We start from the raw sequence: 18,977 nt of genomic DNA on the forward strand, positions 1-18,977 counted from the left end.
CACATGTGTTCATTCTCTGTCTCTCTGTCTCTGTCTCTCAAAATAAACTGAAAAAAAAAATTTAAAAAATAGGGATACCTGGGTGGCTCAGTCGAATGTCTGACTTAGGCGCAGGTCACTATCTCACAGTTCATGGGTTTGGGCCCTGTGTTGGGCTCTCTGCTGTCAGTGTAGAGCCTGTTTTGGATGCTCGGTCTCCCTCTCTCTCTGCCCCTCCTCAGCTTGCTCTTTCTTTCAAAACTAAACTAACTAACTAACTAACTAACTAACTAACTAACTAAGCGAGCCCCTCTCTGGCTCAGTCGGTGGAGCATGTGACTCTTGATCTCAGGGTCGTGAGTTCAGTCCCCACTTTGGGCATAGAGCTCGCTAACTAAATAAAATTCGCCAACAAATGGAAGCAACTGTGAAGACCAGTGAGCTGTCTTGGAAAGGAAGGAGGTTCTTGTATCCCCTGTGTGTTACCTGGATTAGGTAGGAGGGTATCCAAGGAAAAAAATAAGAAAATTATCCGCATAGGAAACAACACAAAGGACGTTAATAATGGCAGCGAGTGTTTTCTATGCTCTTAATTTATGCCAGGTGCTCCTCATGTTTAAGTTCATCTGATCTTTATAGTCTAATTGTGAAGACTCCTATTGAGGAAGGTACTACCAGCATCCCCATCTTATAGATGAGGAAGTAGAGGCACAAAGGGTGCAGACCTGGAAACTACAAGCTGATATGCCTTTGCGGGGGGGGGGGGGGGTGTCTCATGTTTTATTTACCCAAATTGTTCGGTGTCATACTGTGCCCGGGTTTGCGCAGTCTGTATCTATCAAACTTTCTCTCCAAATCTTTCAATAAACTGATGTATTAGGAACATGATGCTGTATTTTCCCACAGCCAGCCCCAGACAGCTATGCATATACCTGTTGGAGAAATACAGCTTTAAGAGTTGTCAGTAATTTGACAAATCAGGGAGCAGCTGGCGTTAAATTTGAGAGGGTCTGTGGGCATGAGATGAAGCCTGGTGCGGAGGGCAGGGCAGAGGTTGGCGTATGCACGGGGGTTGGACCGCTTCGTTTCAGACGTCCTAGTTGAGCACCTGTCACGACCTTCGCTGGGAGTCAGCGGAGGATACAAAGGTAGGAAACCGCTTTCACAGCGCGTGTCTTCTCGTCTGCGAGGTCAGATCCGTAGAGCTGGGCCGTAACTTTGCTTCATTGCCTAGTTACTCAGTGCCTCTGTCAGGTATCGAATACGACAGCTGTTTGGAGAAGGCTGTTTGGAGTGTGGTATGTCTTGAGGGGTTGGGAAGGCTTTGGGGGAAGAGGCGAGACCAAAAACCCCTGGAAGGATGGGTCATTTCGAAGTGGGACAGAGTAGGCCATGTAGACTGGTGAGTGATTCTCCTTTTGGTTCTTGTTTATTCTCTTTAATATTCCTATGTATAGTTATTTATATTCTCTCTCTGGAAAGCTTAGTGTTTTCCCTAAGCTACTCCTCACAAAATACCCCCAAGAGGACAGGACTTACATGTATTATTTGTCAGGCCTTTTCCATTGGTCTAAGTGAAGGATTGGCACTTGCTGGGCCATTGCTGTCAGATGGTGTCTTCAGGGCCCCGTGCCTTAGCCTCGCAGAGGCCGAATATGAATGCCCTTAGGTGAGCCGCGCACCCTCACTTTGACACGTTCCTTGCCATTAGTGTCCCACACCTGGCCTGGCTCAACACTGATGTCATGTGCCTCTGTAAACACTTGATTTTGGAATTCAGGATACTAAGACCTCACTGAGAAAAGGAAAAGGAACTTGAACAAGTAAGTTCTCATTAAGTGAAATTCCCTTCAGAGCTTGAGAGCCTTAGTTTAAATTTTTATTTTTTACATTGATTTATTTTTGAGAGACAGAGACAGAACACAAACAGGGGAGGGGCAGAGAGAGAGAGAGGGAGACACAGAATCTGAAGCAGGTTCCCGTTTCCAAACTGTCAGCACAGAACCCAATTGGGGCTCGAACTCACGAACTGTGAGATTGTGACCTGAGCCAAAGTTGGATGCTCAACTGACTGAGCCACTCGGGCGGCTCACGAGAGCCTTAGTTTAAAATCAATCTGCTCTTTTCCCAAATCGCATCTTAAATTTTCTTTTGTCTTTTTACTAAGGGAAATAACTTGTCTTTCTGTTTTAGCCACTTTTCCTTCTCTTCCCCTGGAATAGTGCATGGCTGCCTCAGCACAGGAGATTGAAACTTAGAAGCCCGGAACTGCATGCATATAATGATTTTTAAAGTTTGGGCGCCTGGGTGGCTTAGTCAGTTAAGGGTCCGACTTTGGCTCAGGTCATGATCTCACGGTTCTTGGGTTCGAGCCCTGTGTTGGGCTCTGTGCTGACAGCTCGGAGCTGGGAGTCTGCTTCGGATTCTGTGTCTCCCTCTCTCTCTCTGCCGCTCCCCCCTTGTGCTCTGTCTCTGTCTCTCAAAAATAAATAAATCCCATTAAGATAAAAATAGAAAATCCCATTTCTATTTAATTTATATAACTTTTTCCCTTTGCATATGAGTAAGGGCCTGGCAGGAAGAAGTTAACCTGAAAAATACTTTCAGTATAAAGTAGTGCCTGAAAACAGAGGACCAGCAATGAAAGCTACCTTTCAACATAAAATTTTTCAGTTTGCTTTTGCAAATACTTTATCTTTCTTGGCATTTATTTTGGCCATTTGCGGTCTTTTAGGTTACTGTAGTTGACAAAAGGCTGCCAGGCACCGTATTCTTCCTTGTTTTTTGGCTGATGCCTTCCTTTTGACACTGAGATAGTTCTGTGGCCTAGCGGAAAAAGAGCGCCTGTGGTTAGAACTGGGGTAGACGCCCAGGGAACTCCCAGCTCACCGCTCAGCTCTGCCTCTCTCTGACTTAAAGACGAGCCCTCTTCTCAGGTCTCAGTTCCTTGGTTCCTGCTTCAAAAGATGCAGTGGGCATTAGTCAATGTCTGTGGTGGGTTTGAATGAAAGACTGAGTGTGTGAGGTGTTCCTAACCTCCAAGGTAATCAGGAGAGCGCAGTAACTTTGTTGGCTCCCTTCTGACCTCTTGGGAAATGAGCTGGTTCTTCCTCAGGTTTCCTGTGGTGAGGACTGGGGCATGTCGGGCCAAGAAGGTCGAGGGTGAGGAGCAGAAGTCATTGGGTTGCCTCTCCTGGCTGTGGAGCCTGTGAGAAATAAGCCAGCAGCGAGGGGGGACTTAGAAAGGCACGTAGTGGAAGGGCCAAAGCACGGGGGCTCTGCCAAGTGCCTTCACGTGTCGCCTTCCCTCCTCGGCAGGCATTGAGTGACCGCTTCAGCGGTGAGATCCCCGATGACCAGATGGCGCACAGCTCCTTTTTTCCAGATGAATACTTCACCTGCTCTTCCTTGTGCCTCAGCTGTGGGTAAGTGAGGCTGGCCATCTTGGGAAAAGAGGCTCAGAATTCAGGCTTCAGTGTGCATGCGGATCACCTAGGGTCTGGGTAAATCACAGACTCTGAATTAAGGATGGGCGGGGCTCTGAGAAGGACACTGCCAATAAGTACCCAGGTGGTCCTGGCCGTCGGAGGACCACACTCTGAGGTTGTAAGACACATGATTATGAAGAATCCTCTGAAGATTCCCACCTGGTTTAGATGGGCCATTGCCTTCTGGTCTGGGAAGTTTTTACTACAGAAAACTTCAGTTGCTTTGTTTTTCCGTGTTTCTCCTACCAAGGCTTTTTCGCTGTAGTCATTAAACTCATTGATATTTGGTAGCCTAGTGTGTACAAAGCTCTGTGGTAGGTACTAGTCCTGGTTAATTCCTTTCACCGTGAGGGCAAACTCCCGAGCACATTAGAATTATCCAGGGATCTTACAAAATCATGAAGGCCTGGGCCTCCCTTCCAAGGATTCGCACTTAACAGATCTGGGGTGGGGCCTTCACACTGGTGCATTTAAAAAGGGTCCTCAGATGATTCTAATATGTTGAGTTGAGAACGAGAAGTTAGGGCAGTGCTTCTCAAATTTTATAATCTGTGTATTTATCACCTTGGGATTTTGTTAAAATGCAGATTCTGAACCACAAGGTCTGCTTTTAAGATTGTGTATTTCTAACACGCTCCCGGGTGATGCCTGTGCTGCTGGTCTGTTGACCACACTTTGTTACGGGAGCTTTAGGCAGTGATTCTCCCATTTTAGTGTGCACAAGAAAAACACGTTAAAACAGATTGTTGGGCCTTGCCTCCCCAGTTTCTGATTCAGTTGGTCTGATGTAGGGCCTGAGAGTTTGCATTTCTGATAAGTCCCCAGGTAATGCTGATGTTGCTGATTGGGGCCACCCTTTGAAGATCACTGGATTAATTTGAGCTGTTGATGGCTATTAAATCACAGTCAGGTGACTTGTCCCATGGAGCTCGGCGGCGGATTTAAGTGCTTTGCAGTCTCCTGGTCCCATAGACACTTCCCCACCCCACCACCTTCTTCACCATTGAATTGTCTTTGCTCACATCAGGACCTCTGGTCCTCCTCCTCCAGATTTATCCATTTGGGGGAGGAGATCTGAGCCTTTTGTGAAAGGTTTTGTTTGTTTTTGCATGGAACCCTGTAGGCTACCTGCTGGGCTCAGAAAGCCACCACCTTGGCTCTGAATATGTAAAAAGGATTTGGTTCTTAGATTACACAGTCTGGGCTCAGAGAATGAAGGTTATTTTGGTGAGGAAAGAGGGATGGTAGTTGCCAGCATGACTTACCTTCCTTTTTGTTTACCCCATAGCCCAGCATGAGGGACTTAGGTTCTTTTGGATCATCACTTTTCCATTCTAACAGCCTCACCAGGGTTTCCAGAACTTTCCTTTCTATCACAGTGAAACTCTAAAGTCCCGATCTCTGTTTTTGCCTTGTCAGGATGGCAGAGCTCACTGTTGATTCGGAAGGTTTTCTTGTTCAGCTTAAGCCTCCTCTTAATGTATTGCCAAATTTTGGAGGTTGGTTTTTGTTTTACATCTTGGCAGCCTGTTCTGGCTAAACTTCCCGTTTCCTGCTTTTTGGATTTGGGGGTTTGCCGAGAGCCATTCAGTCTTTATCTCCTGTCAAGGTGGTGTCTTCAGGCTCCTCCTTTCTGCTGTGGGACCAGGTGGCTTTTCCTGGAGGAGATTCCTCCTTTTCTCCTTTCTCCTCACACAAGGCCAATAGTGCCTTTGAGCGCTGTTGGTTCAAGTACAAGAGAGGCATGTGGATTTCTGAGACATGCGCCGTGCCCTCTGTGCTCACTATTCAGGGCCCAGTTCGTAACCAAGGTCTGGTTTCGGCCCTGTGTCTGGCTCTGGCTCAGACTCTGTGGAAGTGGCGGGGGCTTCTTTAGCCGCCTCACCGTCAGCTTTTGGGCTTCACTCAGGGCTGGATGTAAGAACAGCATGAACCATGGGAAAGAAGGAGTCCCTCACGAAGCCAAGAGCCGCTGCAGATACTCCCACCAGTACGACAACCGGGTTTATACCTGCAAGGTGAGTGCTCTGAGCTTCTCCCTGCTCCCGCAGCTGCCTTGCGGATTCTGCTCGGCTTTTGAGGACTGGCTTGGGGCCACCCTTTACTGTATCCCAAAGAATTTGATACTCAAACCGAGTATCTCGGGAACTTCTTCCCTAGCTCTAACCAAAAGAACTCAAGAGGCCTTTGATGCTGGGGCCCCTTGGTTTATTTATTTATTGACTTCCCAGCAGATTTTCCTGTTACTCTGTTGGCTTCTATGCCAGGGCCATGTCCATTGACTGTTCATTCTTCCCCAGAGCAGGAGTGCCCTGCGGGAACCCAGTTGAATGGACCGTGATGGGTATAAATTACAGCTCAGTTTTGGGGCCCGGGACCGGGCCACATTCAGTTCATGATTGTTCAGGGCACTGGCTTTTTTTAGAGCAATGATCCCTCCTCTGATGTGCTGAACTCCCGAGTCTGTAAACCCTCAGCTGGTATGGTTTGTTGGGAGGGGGCTGGACAGGGACATAAAGAGGCCAGGGGGTCTGGTGTACAGAGAAGAAGCTGGCAGAGTGCTCCATGTTTCAGGCCTGCTATGAGAGAGGCAAGGAGGTCAGCGTAGTGCCCAAGACATCCGCTTCCACTGACTCCCCCTGGATGGGTCTCGCAAAATATGCCTGGTCTGGGTGAGTTTAAATGACGACGATGTAGCTGAGGGTTGTTGGTGTATTCGTCTGCCAGGTACCTGCCCGGGTAACAGGGTCTGTTTGCTTTCCTCGTAGGTATGTGATCGAGTGTCCTAACTGCGGCGTGGTCTACCGTAGCCGGCAGTACTGGTTTGGGAACCAAGATCCTGTGGATACGGTGGTACGGACAGAGATTGTGCACGTGTGGCCGGGGGTAAGAGCGGTTCTGTTTTTCTTCTTGTATCGTTCATTTATTCATGTGTGTGGAAAAGAGCTTGTTTGGAATTCAGGTTAACCATGAATTTTAATATATTGGTGGTTTAGGAAGGCAGGATCTGGAGAGCCTTTCTTGTTCGAGGCCGTTATTTTCATTTTTTCTTGGATGTACATTAGAAGCACAACTTCATTTTTTATTTTATCATTTTTATATATAATTTCTTGTCACATTGGTTTCCCAGTGGTCCCACACCCAGTGCTCATCCCGATAGGTGCCCTCCTCAATGCCCATCACCCACTTTCCCCTCTCCCCCACCCCCCATCAACCCTCAGTTTGTTCTCAGTATTGAAGAGTCTCTGATGGTTTGCCTCCTTCCCTCTCTGTGACTGCCCCCCCACCCCGCTTTCCCTCCCAACTGGTCTTCTGTTATGTTTTCACTCACACATGGATCCTGAGAAACTTATGGCATCTTTCTCTGCCTGACTTATTTCACTTAGCCTAATACCCTCCATGTTAGAAGGAGAACTTTAAATAAACTAAATGTTGGCCTATTGTTGTACTGTCTTAGCAAATGAAATACTTTTTCACATTCTCCTTTCCATAGACATGTTTGTATAGATGCAAATGTAATTTACGTGCCATTTACCTGCTTTTTTCCCATCCCACCATTTATTTTTATTTATTTATTTTTTAAGCAGCCTCCACACCCAGTGTGGGGCTTGAGCTCACAACCTTGAGAGCAAGAGTCGCATGTTCCACTGGCTGAACCAGCCAGATGCCCCTCATACCATCATTTTATTTCCACATTGCTTCCACTTCTCATGATTTTCCTTTGTAGTCAACTGTGTAACATTGTCTTATGCTTTATTTTGATTCCCATCCTCTTTTTTTATGTTTAAATTAAAAAAATTTGTATTTTGATAGCACATGTGTGAGTGGGGGAGGGGTGGAGAGGGAGAGGGAAAGTGGGAGGGGGAGAAGGAGAGAGAGAGAATCCCAAGCTGATAGCGTGGAGCCCGATGGGGGGCAGTCAGTCTCATGAACCGTGAGATCATGACCTGAGCTGAAATCGGGTTGGATACTTAACCAAGTGAGCCACCCAGGTGCCCCTCCCCATCCCCCCTTTTTTGAATATTTATGCTGTTTACGTAATGTTTTTATTATCAAAATGCTATGACATTCTTTATGTAAGAAAGCCTTTGTTCTGGGAAATTTTCTTGCAGTATATTCTAAGAAGTGGGATTACTGTAGACCCTATTTTTTAATTTGACTTTTGAATTCAATTTTGAGGTAGCAATGTGGTGATTTCATTCTGCATCAAACCACAACTCACACTTGGAATTGCAAGTAATTCAAAACACATTTTCTATTTGTAGGAAAAAAAAAAAAAAGATTTTTCTCTAAGGAACTTATCTTACTTGCTGGGTGACTCCTAAGGCTACTGGTCAGCCTGACAGGCTCCCTGCAGCCATCTTGAGCTTTTCCAGGTCCTACAGCTCATAAAACTGAAGATGTCCTTAGTGTTTAGTTCCTCCTCTCTCCAGTTTCCAGCCCCACTAAAATTTGTCCCTGTGGGATGGTCTCACTTCGGGAACCCACCCTCTTGGCATGATGGGCCAGGCCATCCTGTCCCAAGGACTTAGTGTGGCCTTGAACTAGTATAATTTTCTCACTGTACTTTTTATGACTAATGTCTTTTGTTTTTGGATCTGTGTTTGTTCTTGTGAAAGCTGTTGTCTCTATGGTAAATAGTTCTATTCCAAGAAAGTAGTAATATCATAGTTCACTTTTAGGCCACATTCCTCATGGTCCTTAGGATTAGAGGATACAGGTCCCTCCCCTTCTGTTCGTTCATTCACTCCTTCATTATTTGAACTTAGGTTGGTTGAGTACTGTATGCCCAGAATTGAACTAGACACTTAAAAATACAAAAATGAAGAAGATAGGTTATTTTCAGAGGGTTTGGTCTAATAGTCAAATATGTAAACAGATACTGTCTTTACATGTGAAAATAGGATTCTCAGAAGAAACCGAGAGGAAGGGCTAAACCCAGCCTGGGGTGGGGGGCTTCCTGGAGGAGGTACCATCCTTACTCGAGTATCTCCTGGATTGTACATGTTGTTTGGCAGGTAAGGCCTGAATTGAACAGCTGTGCACCAGATCTTGTCGCCTTGAAAGGAATAAGTCAGTAATGACTGGTTGGCTGTGGTATTGCCTAGAAGCCAGAGGGAATCCTGGTCTACTCCTCTCTGCCCGGGAGTTTGTGGTTCTGAGTTGACTGTGATGAGTGTGCTACTCACCTGAGACCCCTCGCCTTCCTTCCTTTTGCTCTTTTCGGAGAATGATGGGAGCCTGCATTTTCATTTCAGACCGATGGATTTCTGAAGGACAACAACAATGCTGCCCAGCGCCTCTTAGATGGGATGAACTTTATGGCTCAGTCAGTGTCTGAGCTTAGCCTTGGGCCCACCAAGGCTGTGACTTCCTGGCTGACAGACCAGATCGCCCCTGCATACTGGAGGCCCAACTCCCAGATCCTGGTATGGTGTGGCAGGATGCACCCGCATCCCTGGTGTGGCCCATGCTGGTGCCGTTTTGCCCCATTCTAAGCTTATTTTGTGAGGGAGGTGTGGAATTTCTCTTTCAGATTAGCTCCCAGGGTATTAGAAAAGGCGGGGTGCATCGAGGCAGCCAGTGTTCTCTTTGCCCATTGATTTCCCTTTGTGTTACTCTGTGATTTTCTTTCCAGTGGGTTTTAGTTTCTTGGCCTGCAGGGGCTAGTTATTATTGGTTAGATAGATGTCTGAAGTCCTAGATAACAGAATCTGGAGGGAAAGGGGAAATTTAGAGGTCATTTGGCCTGGTTCATAAATCTCTACAGTAACCACATCAAGGGAGTCCCCAGCTTTGGTCCAAACACTTTGTGACGGGAAGCTCACTCTCCACCAACTTCCCAAAGGCTCTTTTGGGAAGCTGTAGGAAAAAAATGAATTCTCATTGGTCTCCTGGCTAGAACTAGCATAGTTTTTCTGAGAATGCTGTGACTCAGCCAAATAGATATAAGGTGCCTTTCCAGGTATTTCTTGGAAGAAAATGATAGTCACAGCTGTGCTTCAGTGGGTGCATTCCATGTGACCAGAGGCCTTAGGTTCTCTCCGTTACAACTGTTGGGTTCCTGCCGTTCCAAGTGTCCTGTGGTCCTCCCCTGGGTCTCGCTGACTTTTCTCAGCTGAGCAGAAACGAATAATACCTGCCTCTCTGTTTTGGGCTTGGAACAGAGCTGCAACAAATGTGCTACATCCTTTAAAGATAACGACACCAAGCATCACTGCCGGGCCTGTGGGGAGGGCTTCTGTGACAGCTGTTCATCCAAGACCCGGCCAGTGCCCGAGCGGGGCTGGGGCCCTGCGCCTGTGCGGGTGTGTGACAACTGCTATGAAGCCAGGAATGTCCAGTTAGGTAACGTGGGGCCCAGGGGCTGCAAGGGTGGAGGGGACCCTCTCTTTGGCACAGGGTACTGGGAAGTGGACCCCCACATGCCTAATCCTGTTCTTTTTTTTCAAAATGTTTATTTTTGAGAGAGAGAGAGAGCAAGTTGGGGAGGGGCAGAGAGGGAGACAGAGGATCTGAAGCGGGCTCCATGCTGACAGCAGAGAGCCTGATGCAGGGCTCAAACTCACGAACTAAGAGATCATGACCTGAGCTAAAGTCTGACACTTAACCGACTGAGCCACCGAGGCGCCCCGTAACCCTGTTCCTAACCCAGTCGCTCTTCTAAGGGCAGCTGCTCCCCTGGTCCTGGCTGGCATCCTCTAAGCTCTTTGTTAATAGAGTCCTAGGGGGTGCTAGTCCTGGGTTGGGGGGCTTAGCCCTGTCCTGCGTTTATCAGACATGGCTTAGACTGGATCTTCTTCCTGGAGAAGGCTCTTGGTCCTGTTCCTAGCCCCTTTCTGGTTCTAAAACAGCTCCAGAGTGAAGTAAAGGACTAACAGAGGTCACTTGGTGTCAGGGTGTGTCCTGACCCACAGCCCAGACCCCTGTAGTCTTTATAGGGTAGCACAGTGTTTGCCCCAGTTTTCCATGGGAAATGACCTAAGAGGTGATGGCTTTTCCTTTCTCATTGTCCACAGATGTTACCGAAGCACAGGCTGACGATGAAGGCGGGACGTTGATTGCTCGGAAGGTGGGCGAGGCCGTGCAGAGCACTTTGGGAGCTGTAGTGACAGCCATTGACATACCACTAGGTGGGTGTAGTGTACGTGGGATGAGGGGTTTCACGGTGCCCTGGGCTGTCATTTTGTCAGAGCTTGCTGACCTAGATTGAGTTGGACAGCAAGGAGTTGACTGAGAATGTACATTTTCTTGCTTCTGCATACCTTTGTGTTTATTCCCGGAGGCCATCTCTTTATACCATCTATTGCCGTCTAACAAACTACCTGGACACGTAAAGGCTAAAAACAACCACCATTTCATCATGTCTCACAACTTTGAGTCAGGAATGGTTATTATTCTGGTCAGGTGGCATTGCCTAGAGTTTCCATCTGATGCTCTAGTATGGCAGCCTGACCCGTCTTGAGGGGTCAAGCCAACCTCACTCACATGCTGGGTACTTTGTCAGGGATGCCCGGAAGGTGGGCTTGGTAGAACCCATCTCCATCTATTCTCCAGGCCTCTCTTCGTGGTTTCTCCCGTGGGAGTTAAGACTTTTTACATGGGGTGCTTAGGACTCCTGTTCCGAGAGGTAGGAAGTGGAAGTCAGCAATGTCTTAAGGTCTGGGCCTGGAAGCTGGTACTCCTACTCTAGTTTCCCCTAGTCACAAAGCCTGCCTGGGTCTGAGGGAGGGGCAGGAGTGTCAGAATTTGTGGCTGTCTTTAATCTACCTCACTAGTCAGTTCTTCATTTAGGATAGATCTTTATTTATCTCCTGATGGGAGGGGTACTTGTAACTAGGATGGTGAGAGGAAGGGGAAGGGAAAGGCACCGGTGTGTGGAAGGCTTAGGCAGGGTTGGCTGGGCCTCGGCTGTCTCTGCCCATTGCAAGGGAGCAACCAGAGGCTCCTGGGTTGGGTGGTGGTGAAAATTGCTTGGATCTGATTTACCACCACTGGGGCTCGAAGGTGAGTAGATGAACTTTTGACTCGAGGGTATAGGAATAGGTTTGCCCAGGCTTGAAGCTCAGGTTGCATCTGCTCTCAGGGGTACCTGGGAGAAGCAGGGCTGCCCTTGGCACAGAGAGCCTGCCGTCTGCTCCCCACGGGGCTCACCTGCTGAGCGCTCTCTGGCTGGCGGGTCCCAACGTTAGACATGTTCTTTCTCGTAATCCCCACAGCTGCTCTTGAATGTGGCTTGTTGAAGATGAGGAAGCCAGGGCCCTGAGGGGTTAGGGAACCGTCTCTTAATCCTGCAGCTGCTAACGAACACGTGCTCAGTGGAGCTGGGGTTGGAACGAAGGGATGTCCCGACTCCCAGAGTCTGGGCTGCTTTATTGTTACTCCAGTGGTTCTTACTGGAGCTGCGCCTCAGGGTCACCCGGGAGCCCAGTGCCTAGGTGCCAGCTCTGGAGATTCAGAGCCGCACGGTACGGGGTGAAGGCCTCTGTAGGGGGCTGTGTGCGCAGCAGGACTGCGAGCCAGAGGTGCCCGAGGATGCTTCTTGCCCGGTGGGACTCGGCGTGCTGGGTCCGTGTATCCCACTCATCGTCGTTTGCTCCTGCCACAGGTCTGGTGAAGGATGCGGCCAGGCCGGCGTACTGGGTGCCTGACCACGAGATCCTGCACTGCCACAGCTGCCGGAAGGAGTTCAGCATCAAGCTTTCCAAGCACCACTGCCGGGCCTGCGGACAGGGCTTCTGTGATGAGTGTTCCCATGACCGCCGGGCTGTCCCCTCTCGAGGCTGGGACCATCCTGTCCGAGTCTGCTTTAACTGCAATAAAAAGCCCGGTGACCTTTAACCCCAGCTCCCTCTCCGAGTCCTTCACAATTCCTTAGGTTCTCAGGGTTAGAAACAGAAGTCTCATTGAGGTAGGCCCTCCCCACCGGGCACCTGTTATGGTGTGTGTCCTCTACTCATCCCGGGTCACTATCCTGCTGTGGGGGGAGGGAGGAGCCTGGCCAGGGCCGAACGTGTGAACCCCTCAGGGCGGGGGACCGAGCAGCTTAAAGTGGAATGAACCTGAATCCGTTGCATTTATGTCAGTTAAGAAATCTACAACGGTGTGCGTATATCCATATGAAAGGGATGTGGGGCGTATTCAGGCTGCTGCTGGCTGTGAAGACATAGCACAGTCTGTCCCCAGCACAGGGATAAGGTGGCAGTGGCCCTAGGTCCCCCCCCCCCGCCCCCCCCCCCCCCAACAGAGCCAGGTTCAGAGCCACTGTGTTACTAGTCACCTTTTGCTTCTTCTCTGTGAGCCTTTGAAGCGTCTCCTTTCCTTGCCTTTTCCCAGGTACCTCTTGCTTGGAATAGCCTGAAAGGAACCCACCTGGGTCCTCTGGAATTGGATCCCCATTCCTGGCCTAGGCCTGTTTCAGTCAGAGACTACCCAACTTAGCGTGCAGGTCACCAGAGTGGGTGGAAGGTGAGGGGTAGGGTCCTCAGCCCTGAGAACGGGGGAGAGCACAGAAGGAAACAGGCCTTCCCCAGCAGTGTTTCCTGCTTATTGATGCTCCTGTGTCCACTTGGCTTTTTCCAGAGGCCGCACCCTGCCCCTGAACAGCACCTGCTTCCTTCCCCTCCACCCTGCAAGCCCACCATCTGCTTCTGAGTGTTGCACTAGGATTTTTATTGCTTATTTTGAAGTGTCTTAATTCTTTGTTCCCTGATACATGACCCCTCTGGCTACTGGAGGGGTGACCTTGAGAAATCTTCCAGGGAAACAGTGCACCGAATGGACTGTTTTAAATATATATAAATATCTCGACGGATAATAAAGAAATTCTCTTTGGTTCTTGCAAGAGAAGTCAAACTTGTTTCTTATCAAGAGCCGGGACATTCATATCTCTCATGACTGGAAAGAGACTGTTGTGCCGAAATCCTGTCGTCATGGTGGATTTTCTTCAGTGGCCAAAACCGAAGAATTAAATGTGGCGTAATTCTTGACTGAACTGGTGGGTGGGCCGAACTTCAGGGAGGTACGTAGCGGTCATTCCTGGCATGAGTGCAGTGTGACGTGAGCCCTGGAATGTGTTGGTCCTCAGACCTGCTCCCTTCCTGCCTCCTGTGGCCCAGTGACTCAGGGCCTACTCTAGTACTGTGTATTATCAAATTCGCCATTATAAAGGAATCTTCCTGCTGAATATGGACTGTGCTCTTTGCTTTAACTTCATCAGTAAATCTTGCCTCTTTCTAGTCGATAGGAGAGTAGCTGGTGGCTTTCAGAGCAGAAGCTAGTGAGAGGCATGTTTCTAGAGTGGTAGTGTTTGGCCTTTAATACCTCAGCCTGTTACTTTAACAAGAACTTAAAGGCATAGCCAAATACCACGAACCATGATAGGGGTTTTCATGTCATGATGATGGGCTGTTTTTGCCCCAGTTTTTAGACAGATGGCTTCCTCCAGCTGTTTGCTAACTGGGAACTTAGTGGCTATTCCTTTAGAGAGGATAACTGACGCTCCTAGAACTTTCTGGTGGCGAGGGCTCCACACGGGCTCACTGGCCCTTCCATTGCCTTGTACTTGGGCTGTTCGTCAGAGCTTTCCACAGTGGGTGGGGCCAGCTGGCCCCAAGTAGGCAACCCGTGCCAGGCAGTGGCAGCGGCTTAAGGACTTGGGTTCTCAGGGTTCACTCGTAGCTGTGGGGCTGCAGTCCCGGGGAGTCCTCTCACAGGAGACTATGTGTTGCTATCAACCTAGGGAAACTCTGGGGAAAAACTGTCTTCTACCTTTTTATCTGTCACTTCCCTCTTCGTTCCCCTGCCCGGTCTTCTCTGTTCCACTCCCGTGTCCATCCGCAACTGTCTTCCTCCTTCTTGTGGGTATGACACTCTGGTCTTACCAGCACCCAGATGAAGAAACAGAACATATCCGCCACCGCGAGAGCCCACTGTCTTGGCATCTGATAGCACAAATTAGTTCCCCTCTTTTAGCGGGTGGCTGCATAAAGACTTAATACATTCCTGGTTTGGGGTGCCCGGCTGGCTCAATTGGAAGAACATGCGACCCTTGATCTCAAGTTGTGAGTTTGAGCCCCAAGTCAGGCATAGCGGTTACTTAGAAAAAACAAATTTTTGGCTTGAAGGACTTGCTCCGAGGTGGAGGAGATGGCTGGGGAAGCTGTCTCCGAGAGCTGTGATGAAAGGCTTCAGCTGTGGCTGAGAACCAAGCGGTCTCCGGGGCAATGGGATGCGGTGGGACCCTTACACATTCCTTGGGTTTCTCTCTGCTCCTTTGACTTCCAATATACAGGTGCCAGTTATCTGCCAGGGACTATGCTAGGATCTGTATATGGTTGATATTCTCACAACCATACTGGAAGGCAGGGGGTAGTGCTTGTGTTTTACAGCTGAAGCTACTGGCTCAGAGACATTTGGAAGCCCAGGGCCGCCTGGCTAAGGAGACTTGAAGCTGGGGTTTGAGCACAGGCAGGCCTCATAACTGCCGTACCGAGTCTGCACCCCATCCTGCTGGCATTGCAATGTAGAGAGAGTGTCTCTTCAGTTTCCTTCCTCCTCCTTGAGCTGCGAATTATTTTGCATTTCCAGATAAGACAGTGACCTTAAAATTAAAATAGTAGCACATACCTTTTTTTTATTTTAATCGGAGCTTAACTTTACATTTAATCATTTCCATTGGCCCTCAGAGGTTCTCATGATAAAGGAGAGTAATGCTTCCTTGTCACTAAAAATCAGAGAAACTGGTTTAGAGATTAAGCAAGTTGATCTAGCCTGTACCAATGGAGCCAAGCTTCCCAGTTGTTGAAAAATTAAGTTTTTCTTAATATTTGCATTTTCTTTTTTTTTTTTTTTAAATTTTTTTTTTCAACGTTTATTTTTGGGACAGAGAGAGACAGAGCATGAACAGGGGAGGGGCAGAGAGAGAGGGAGACACAGAATCGGAAACAGGCTCCAGGCTCTGAGCCATCAGCCCAGAGCCCGACGCGGGGCTCGAACTCACGGACCGCGAGATCGCGACCTGGCTGAAGTCGGACGCTTAACCGACTGCGCCACCCAGGCGCCCCAATATTTGCATTTTCAATTTCACAACTACCATCAATGGGTGGGGTAGAGAGTTGAACCCATGATGGTATTTATCATGGCTTTTATCACCAATGGACTTAGTTTTAGAATTTGAGTTTTACCTTCCGTTAAATTACACCTGGTGCAACTTTTTTTTTTTTTGTATCTGGGAAAGTTATGAAAACTGATGTGCAGATGGTATGGGGGTATATAGGGTTAGGGAAGGTGTAATTTAGGGAGATGCTCATGACCAGCACCATCTTTGAAACTGCCATTTGTAGACGACAGCATGTCTTTCTGGGTCTGGTGGACTTTGGTGGGCTGTGTCCATCTATAATGTTAATACTGAGTGACTTCACCCACTGCCATGATTTCAGCTGCCACTTTATCCTGATCATATCAAATCCTTAACTCTAGCCTGAATCGCCCTCCAGGTTCTGGCTCCATCCCTAGACCACTCCCTTCCATTTCCCAGACACCATGTCACCTCAGTTCTGGCTGCCCTGGGCTATTGGCAGCATTTGTATCTGGGTGCCTTTGCTCTGATTTGGGCTTCTGTAGAGCAAGTCCTTTTTGCTCTTGCTGTAGCTGCTTCTATTCAAATGAAGCCAAGAGTGCAAGCAGGTGGGTGGGAGGAACAAGCCAGGAGAGGCGAGCAAAGGCAGGCCAACCAGTCCGGAGGTCACTTGTAGGGGACAGAGATGGCTGGTCTTGAGGAAAGTGGACAGAAGGGAAAATTAGGTCAGTCGCCTGGGTGGCTCATTTGGTTAAGCATCTGACTCTTGGTTTTGGCTCAGGTCATAGTCTCATGGTTCGTGGGATCAAGCCCTGTGTTGGGCTCCACGCTGCATGAGATTCTCTCTCAAATTAAGTAAATATTAGGGGTGCCTGGGTGGCTCAGTCGGTTAAGCATCCGACTTCAGCTCAGCTCAGGTCATGATCTCGTGGGTTGTGAGTTCGAGCCCCGCAACGGGCTCTGTGCTGACAGCTCAAAACCTGGAGCCTCCTTTGGATTCTGTCTTCTCTCTCTGCCCCTCCCATGCTTATGCTCTGTCTCTCAATAATAAATAAACGCTAAAAGTTAAAAAAAAAAATGAGTAAATATTAAAAGGGGAAATCAGGTCAAACTGGACCCAAGACCTTACATTTCCAGGGGAAAAGTAAAAATCCCATTCCTTTAAGCACAAGGGGCCTAGTAGATTCTCAGACTTGAGCCAAGACCCTGCTGGCTCTGTCATTTATTAGAAGACTTGGAACAAGTCACTTCTATTTTTCTTCAGTATATTGGAGTGACCATCACCTACTTCACAGGGTTATAAGAATTAAAAGGCAGTGATGTTGGCAAAAACTGCTTATTCCGTATAATGAGCGCCTGGTTGTGGCAAGTGCTGGGAAAGCTAAGCTTTCTGGAGGTTTTTGAGACTTAACTGGGACTTTTACAGATGGAAAGGGGCAGTACGGCTAGCTTGGAGGCCCAGGGGAAGGTGGATCGTGAAACATTTGTGTCCTGAGGCCAGGCAGGAGGCAGAGATGGGCCAAAGGGGTAAGGCACACATGATTTAGTCTCCAGAGGCCATTTTATTGTGAGGCACAAGAAGCCTCTGAATGCAGGGACCTAGGAAGGTCACTCCCGCAGCAGGGGCCACGCGGTGGGCAGCCTGGAGAGGCAGACACGGCACCATACACCACAGGAGGGGGAGGCGAAATTCAGCCTGCCATTTTCTTCAGAGATGGCTTATTGTGGAAGATTCAGACCAGGACAGATCAAGGGCTGACCACTAACTGTGGCAAACTTGGTCTCAAAGACCACTTCTGGGGACCCTCCTAGGGGGACACCAAGCAGGCTGTCTGTGCTCTCCAGAACACGTTGGGCCAGCTGAATTCAAAGGTGTCTGCACAGCGAGATGGGATGTGAAGCAGGTATTTACCTCACGGCATTAAAAAATATATCCGTATTTGAGAGAGCGAGCATCTTAAGCAGGCTCTGCAGAGCACAGAGTCCGGCCTGGGGCTGTCCTACCACCCTGGGATCATGACCTGAGCCAAAATCAAGAAGACACTCAACCAACTGAGCCACCCAGGCACCCCTCGTGGTCACTGTTCGCTCATCTCTGTTTGCTAGGCTATAAGCAAGCAAACGCCAGGCCACGTAGGTAGGAGTTCGTCATAGCTCAGTGCTGCCGCCCCCACCACCTGTTCATTCTCTACTTTTGGTTGTCACCTGGGAACAGGGCAAAATGCCCCAAGACACCTGCAAGTGAAAAATGCTTCACTGAGACTATGTAATGTACTCCTCTCGGGGATACTATGTCACAAGCAAAGAGACCAAAATACTTCTCAGCTAAGTCTGACCTCTTTTCATATAACCTAGACCAAATATATTAGCAGTGACTGCTAACCAGAGATTAAGAACCAATTTGCTGAGTTGAAATCAGAGGTTTTAAAGAACCACCCCCTTCCTTTTAAAAAGCCTAAGGGAAATCTAAAATGATTGACCAACAAGAAACTTTGGCTATGAAACAGGTGTTAAATAGTTTAGAAGGGATGGGGCCATACATGTCAGAACTCACCTGGTATTCTCCTGAGGGGTCCTATTGTCTCCACTGTTTGGGGAGAGATCAAAGTTGGGTTGAAGAGCCACCCATGGGCTCTCAGCTCCATAGAAACAATGTAGAACTGTGAGGAAAACTGCATTAGATGAGCAGGACCAGGGATTTTAAACTGCAGATCCTGCAATGAACGAACCGATTTAACTTTGAACTTGAGGGGACAAAAGTATGAGTGCATGTTAGGTTCATGGCTCAGCATTTATGCTTAGTTGTGCTCTTGGGCAGGGGCACACCACCAAAGTTACTCCAAGAGACCCCACAGTGATGGTGGCCACCTGAACTCTTCAACTGTGTATGTAATTTCCTGGGACCTAAGTACAGGTCAATATGCCAGGGTTGAAGAGATACAGGGACAAAGTCTAAATAACTAAACACTTCAGAATGCTGGTAATTAGTAAGCTTATCATTGGTGAGCGCCAGAAAAATTTACCGGGTGATCAAACGTGAATGATTAGCACTGCACGCCCCCATGTGCGCCACGCCACTTCTTGATTTCTCGGCAGCACTAGCCGTGATACGCAAGTACTGTCGGTGACTACAGGTGCGTGGGCAGCACCGAACACGGTCTCAAGTCTTCTAGTTCCAAGTTCCAGGTCCCGCTGAACAGGTCTGTGCGCGCAGGCCTCTTCACCTGTAAAATGATGCTAATGATTTTTATTACTACTGCTGTAACTCTTTTGTGTGTTGTTAAGGATCAAGATGGGGGAAATTTTTATAAAATATGAGGCACTAAAAATTTTTTTTTAAATATAGCATGTAAACAGCTCAATCTGTCAGATGACCAACCTGATATGCTCATCTTTTTTGGGGGGCAGATTTGGATTTCTGTACATTAAAT

At 48.4% G+C, this 18,977-nt stretch overlaps 1 protein-coding gene across 2 annotated transcripts in view; it reads left to right on the plus strand.

The window, feature by feature from the left end:
* ZFYVE1 (zinc finger FYVE-type containing 1) overlaps window positions 1-13,653 on the plus strand; it is a 53,100-nt gene extending 39,447 nt beyond the window's left edge. For both annotated transcript variants that reach the window (XM_025919512.2, XM_086709347.1), the window contains 8 exons: window positions 3,298-3,404; window positions 5,377-5,485; window positions 6,042-6,139; window positions 6,236-6,353; window positions 8,726-8,896; window positions 9,635-9,815; window positions 10,487-10,600; window positions 12,076-13,653. In XM_025919512.2, the coding sequence (XP_025775297.1) occupies window positions 3,298-3,404; window positions 5,377-5,485; window positions 6,042-6,139; window positions 6,236-6,353; window positions 8,726-8,896; window positions 9,635-9,815; window positions 10,487-10,600; window positions 12,076-12,308 (1,131 nt within the window). In that variant the 3' untranslated portion in view covers window positions 12,309-13,653. The remainder of the gene's footprint in view (window positions 1-3,297; window positions 3,405-5,376; window positions 5,486-6,041; window positions 6,140-6,235; window positions 6,354-8,725; window positions 8,897-9,634; window positions 9,816-10,486; window positions 10,601-12,075) is intronic.
* Window positions 13,654-18,977: the final 5,324 nt, after the last annotated feature.

Source organism: Puma concolor, chromosome B3 (genome assembly GCF_028749965.1).
Source record: "Puma concolor isolate L17-30 chromosome B3, mPumCon1.1.hap2, whole genome shotgun sequence".
Classification (NCBI taxonomy): Eukaryota; Metazoa; Chordata; class Mammalia; order Carnivora; family Felidae; genus Puma; species Puma concolor.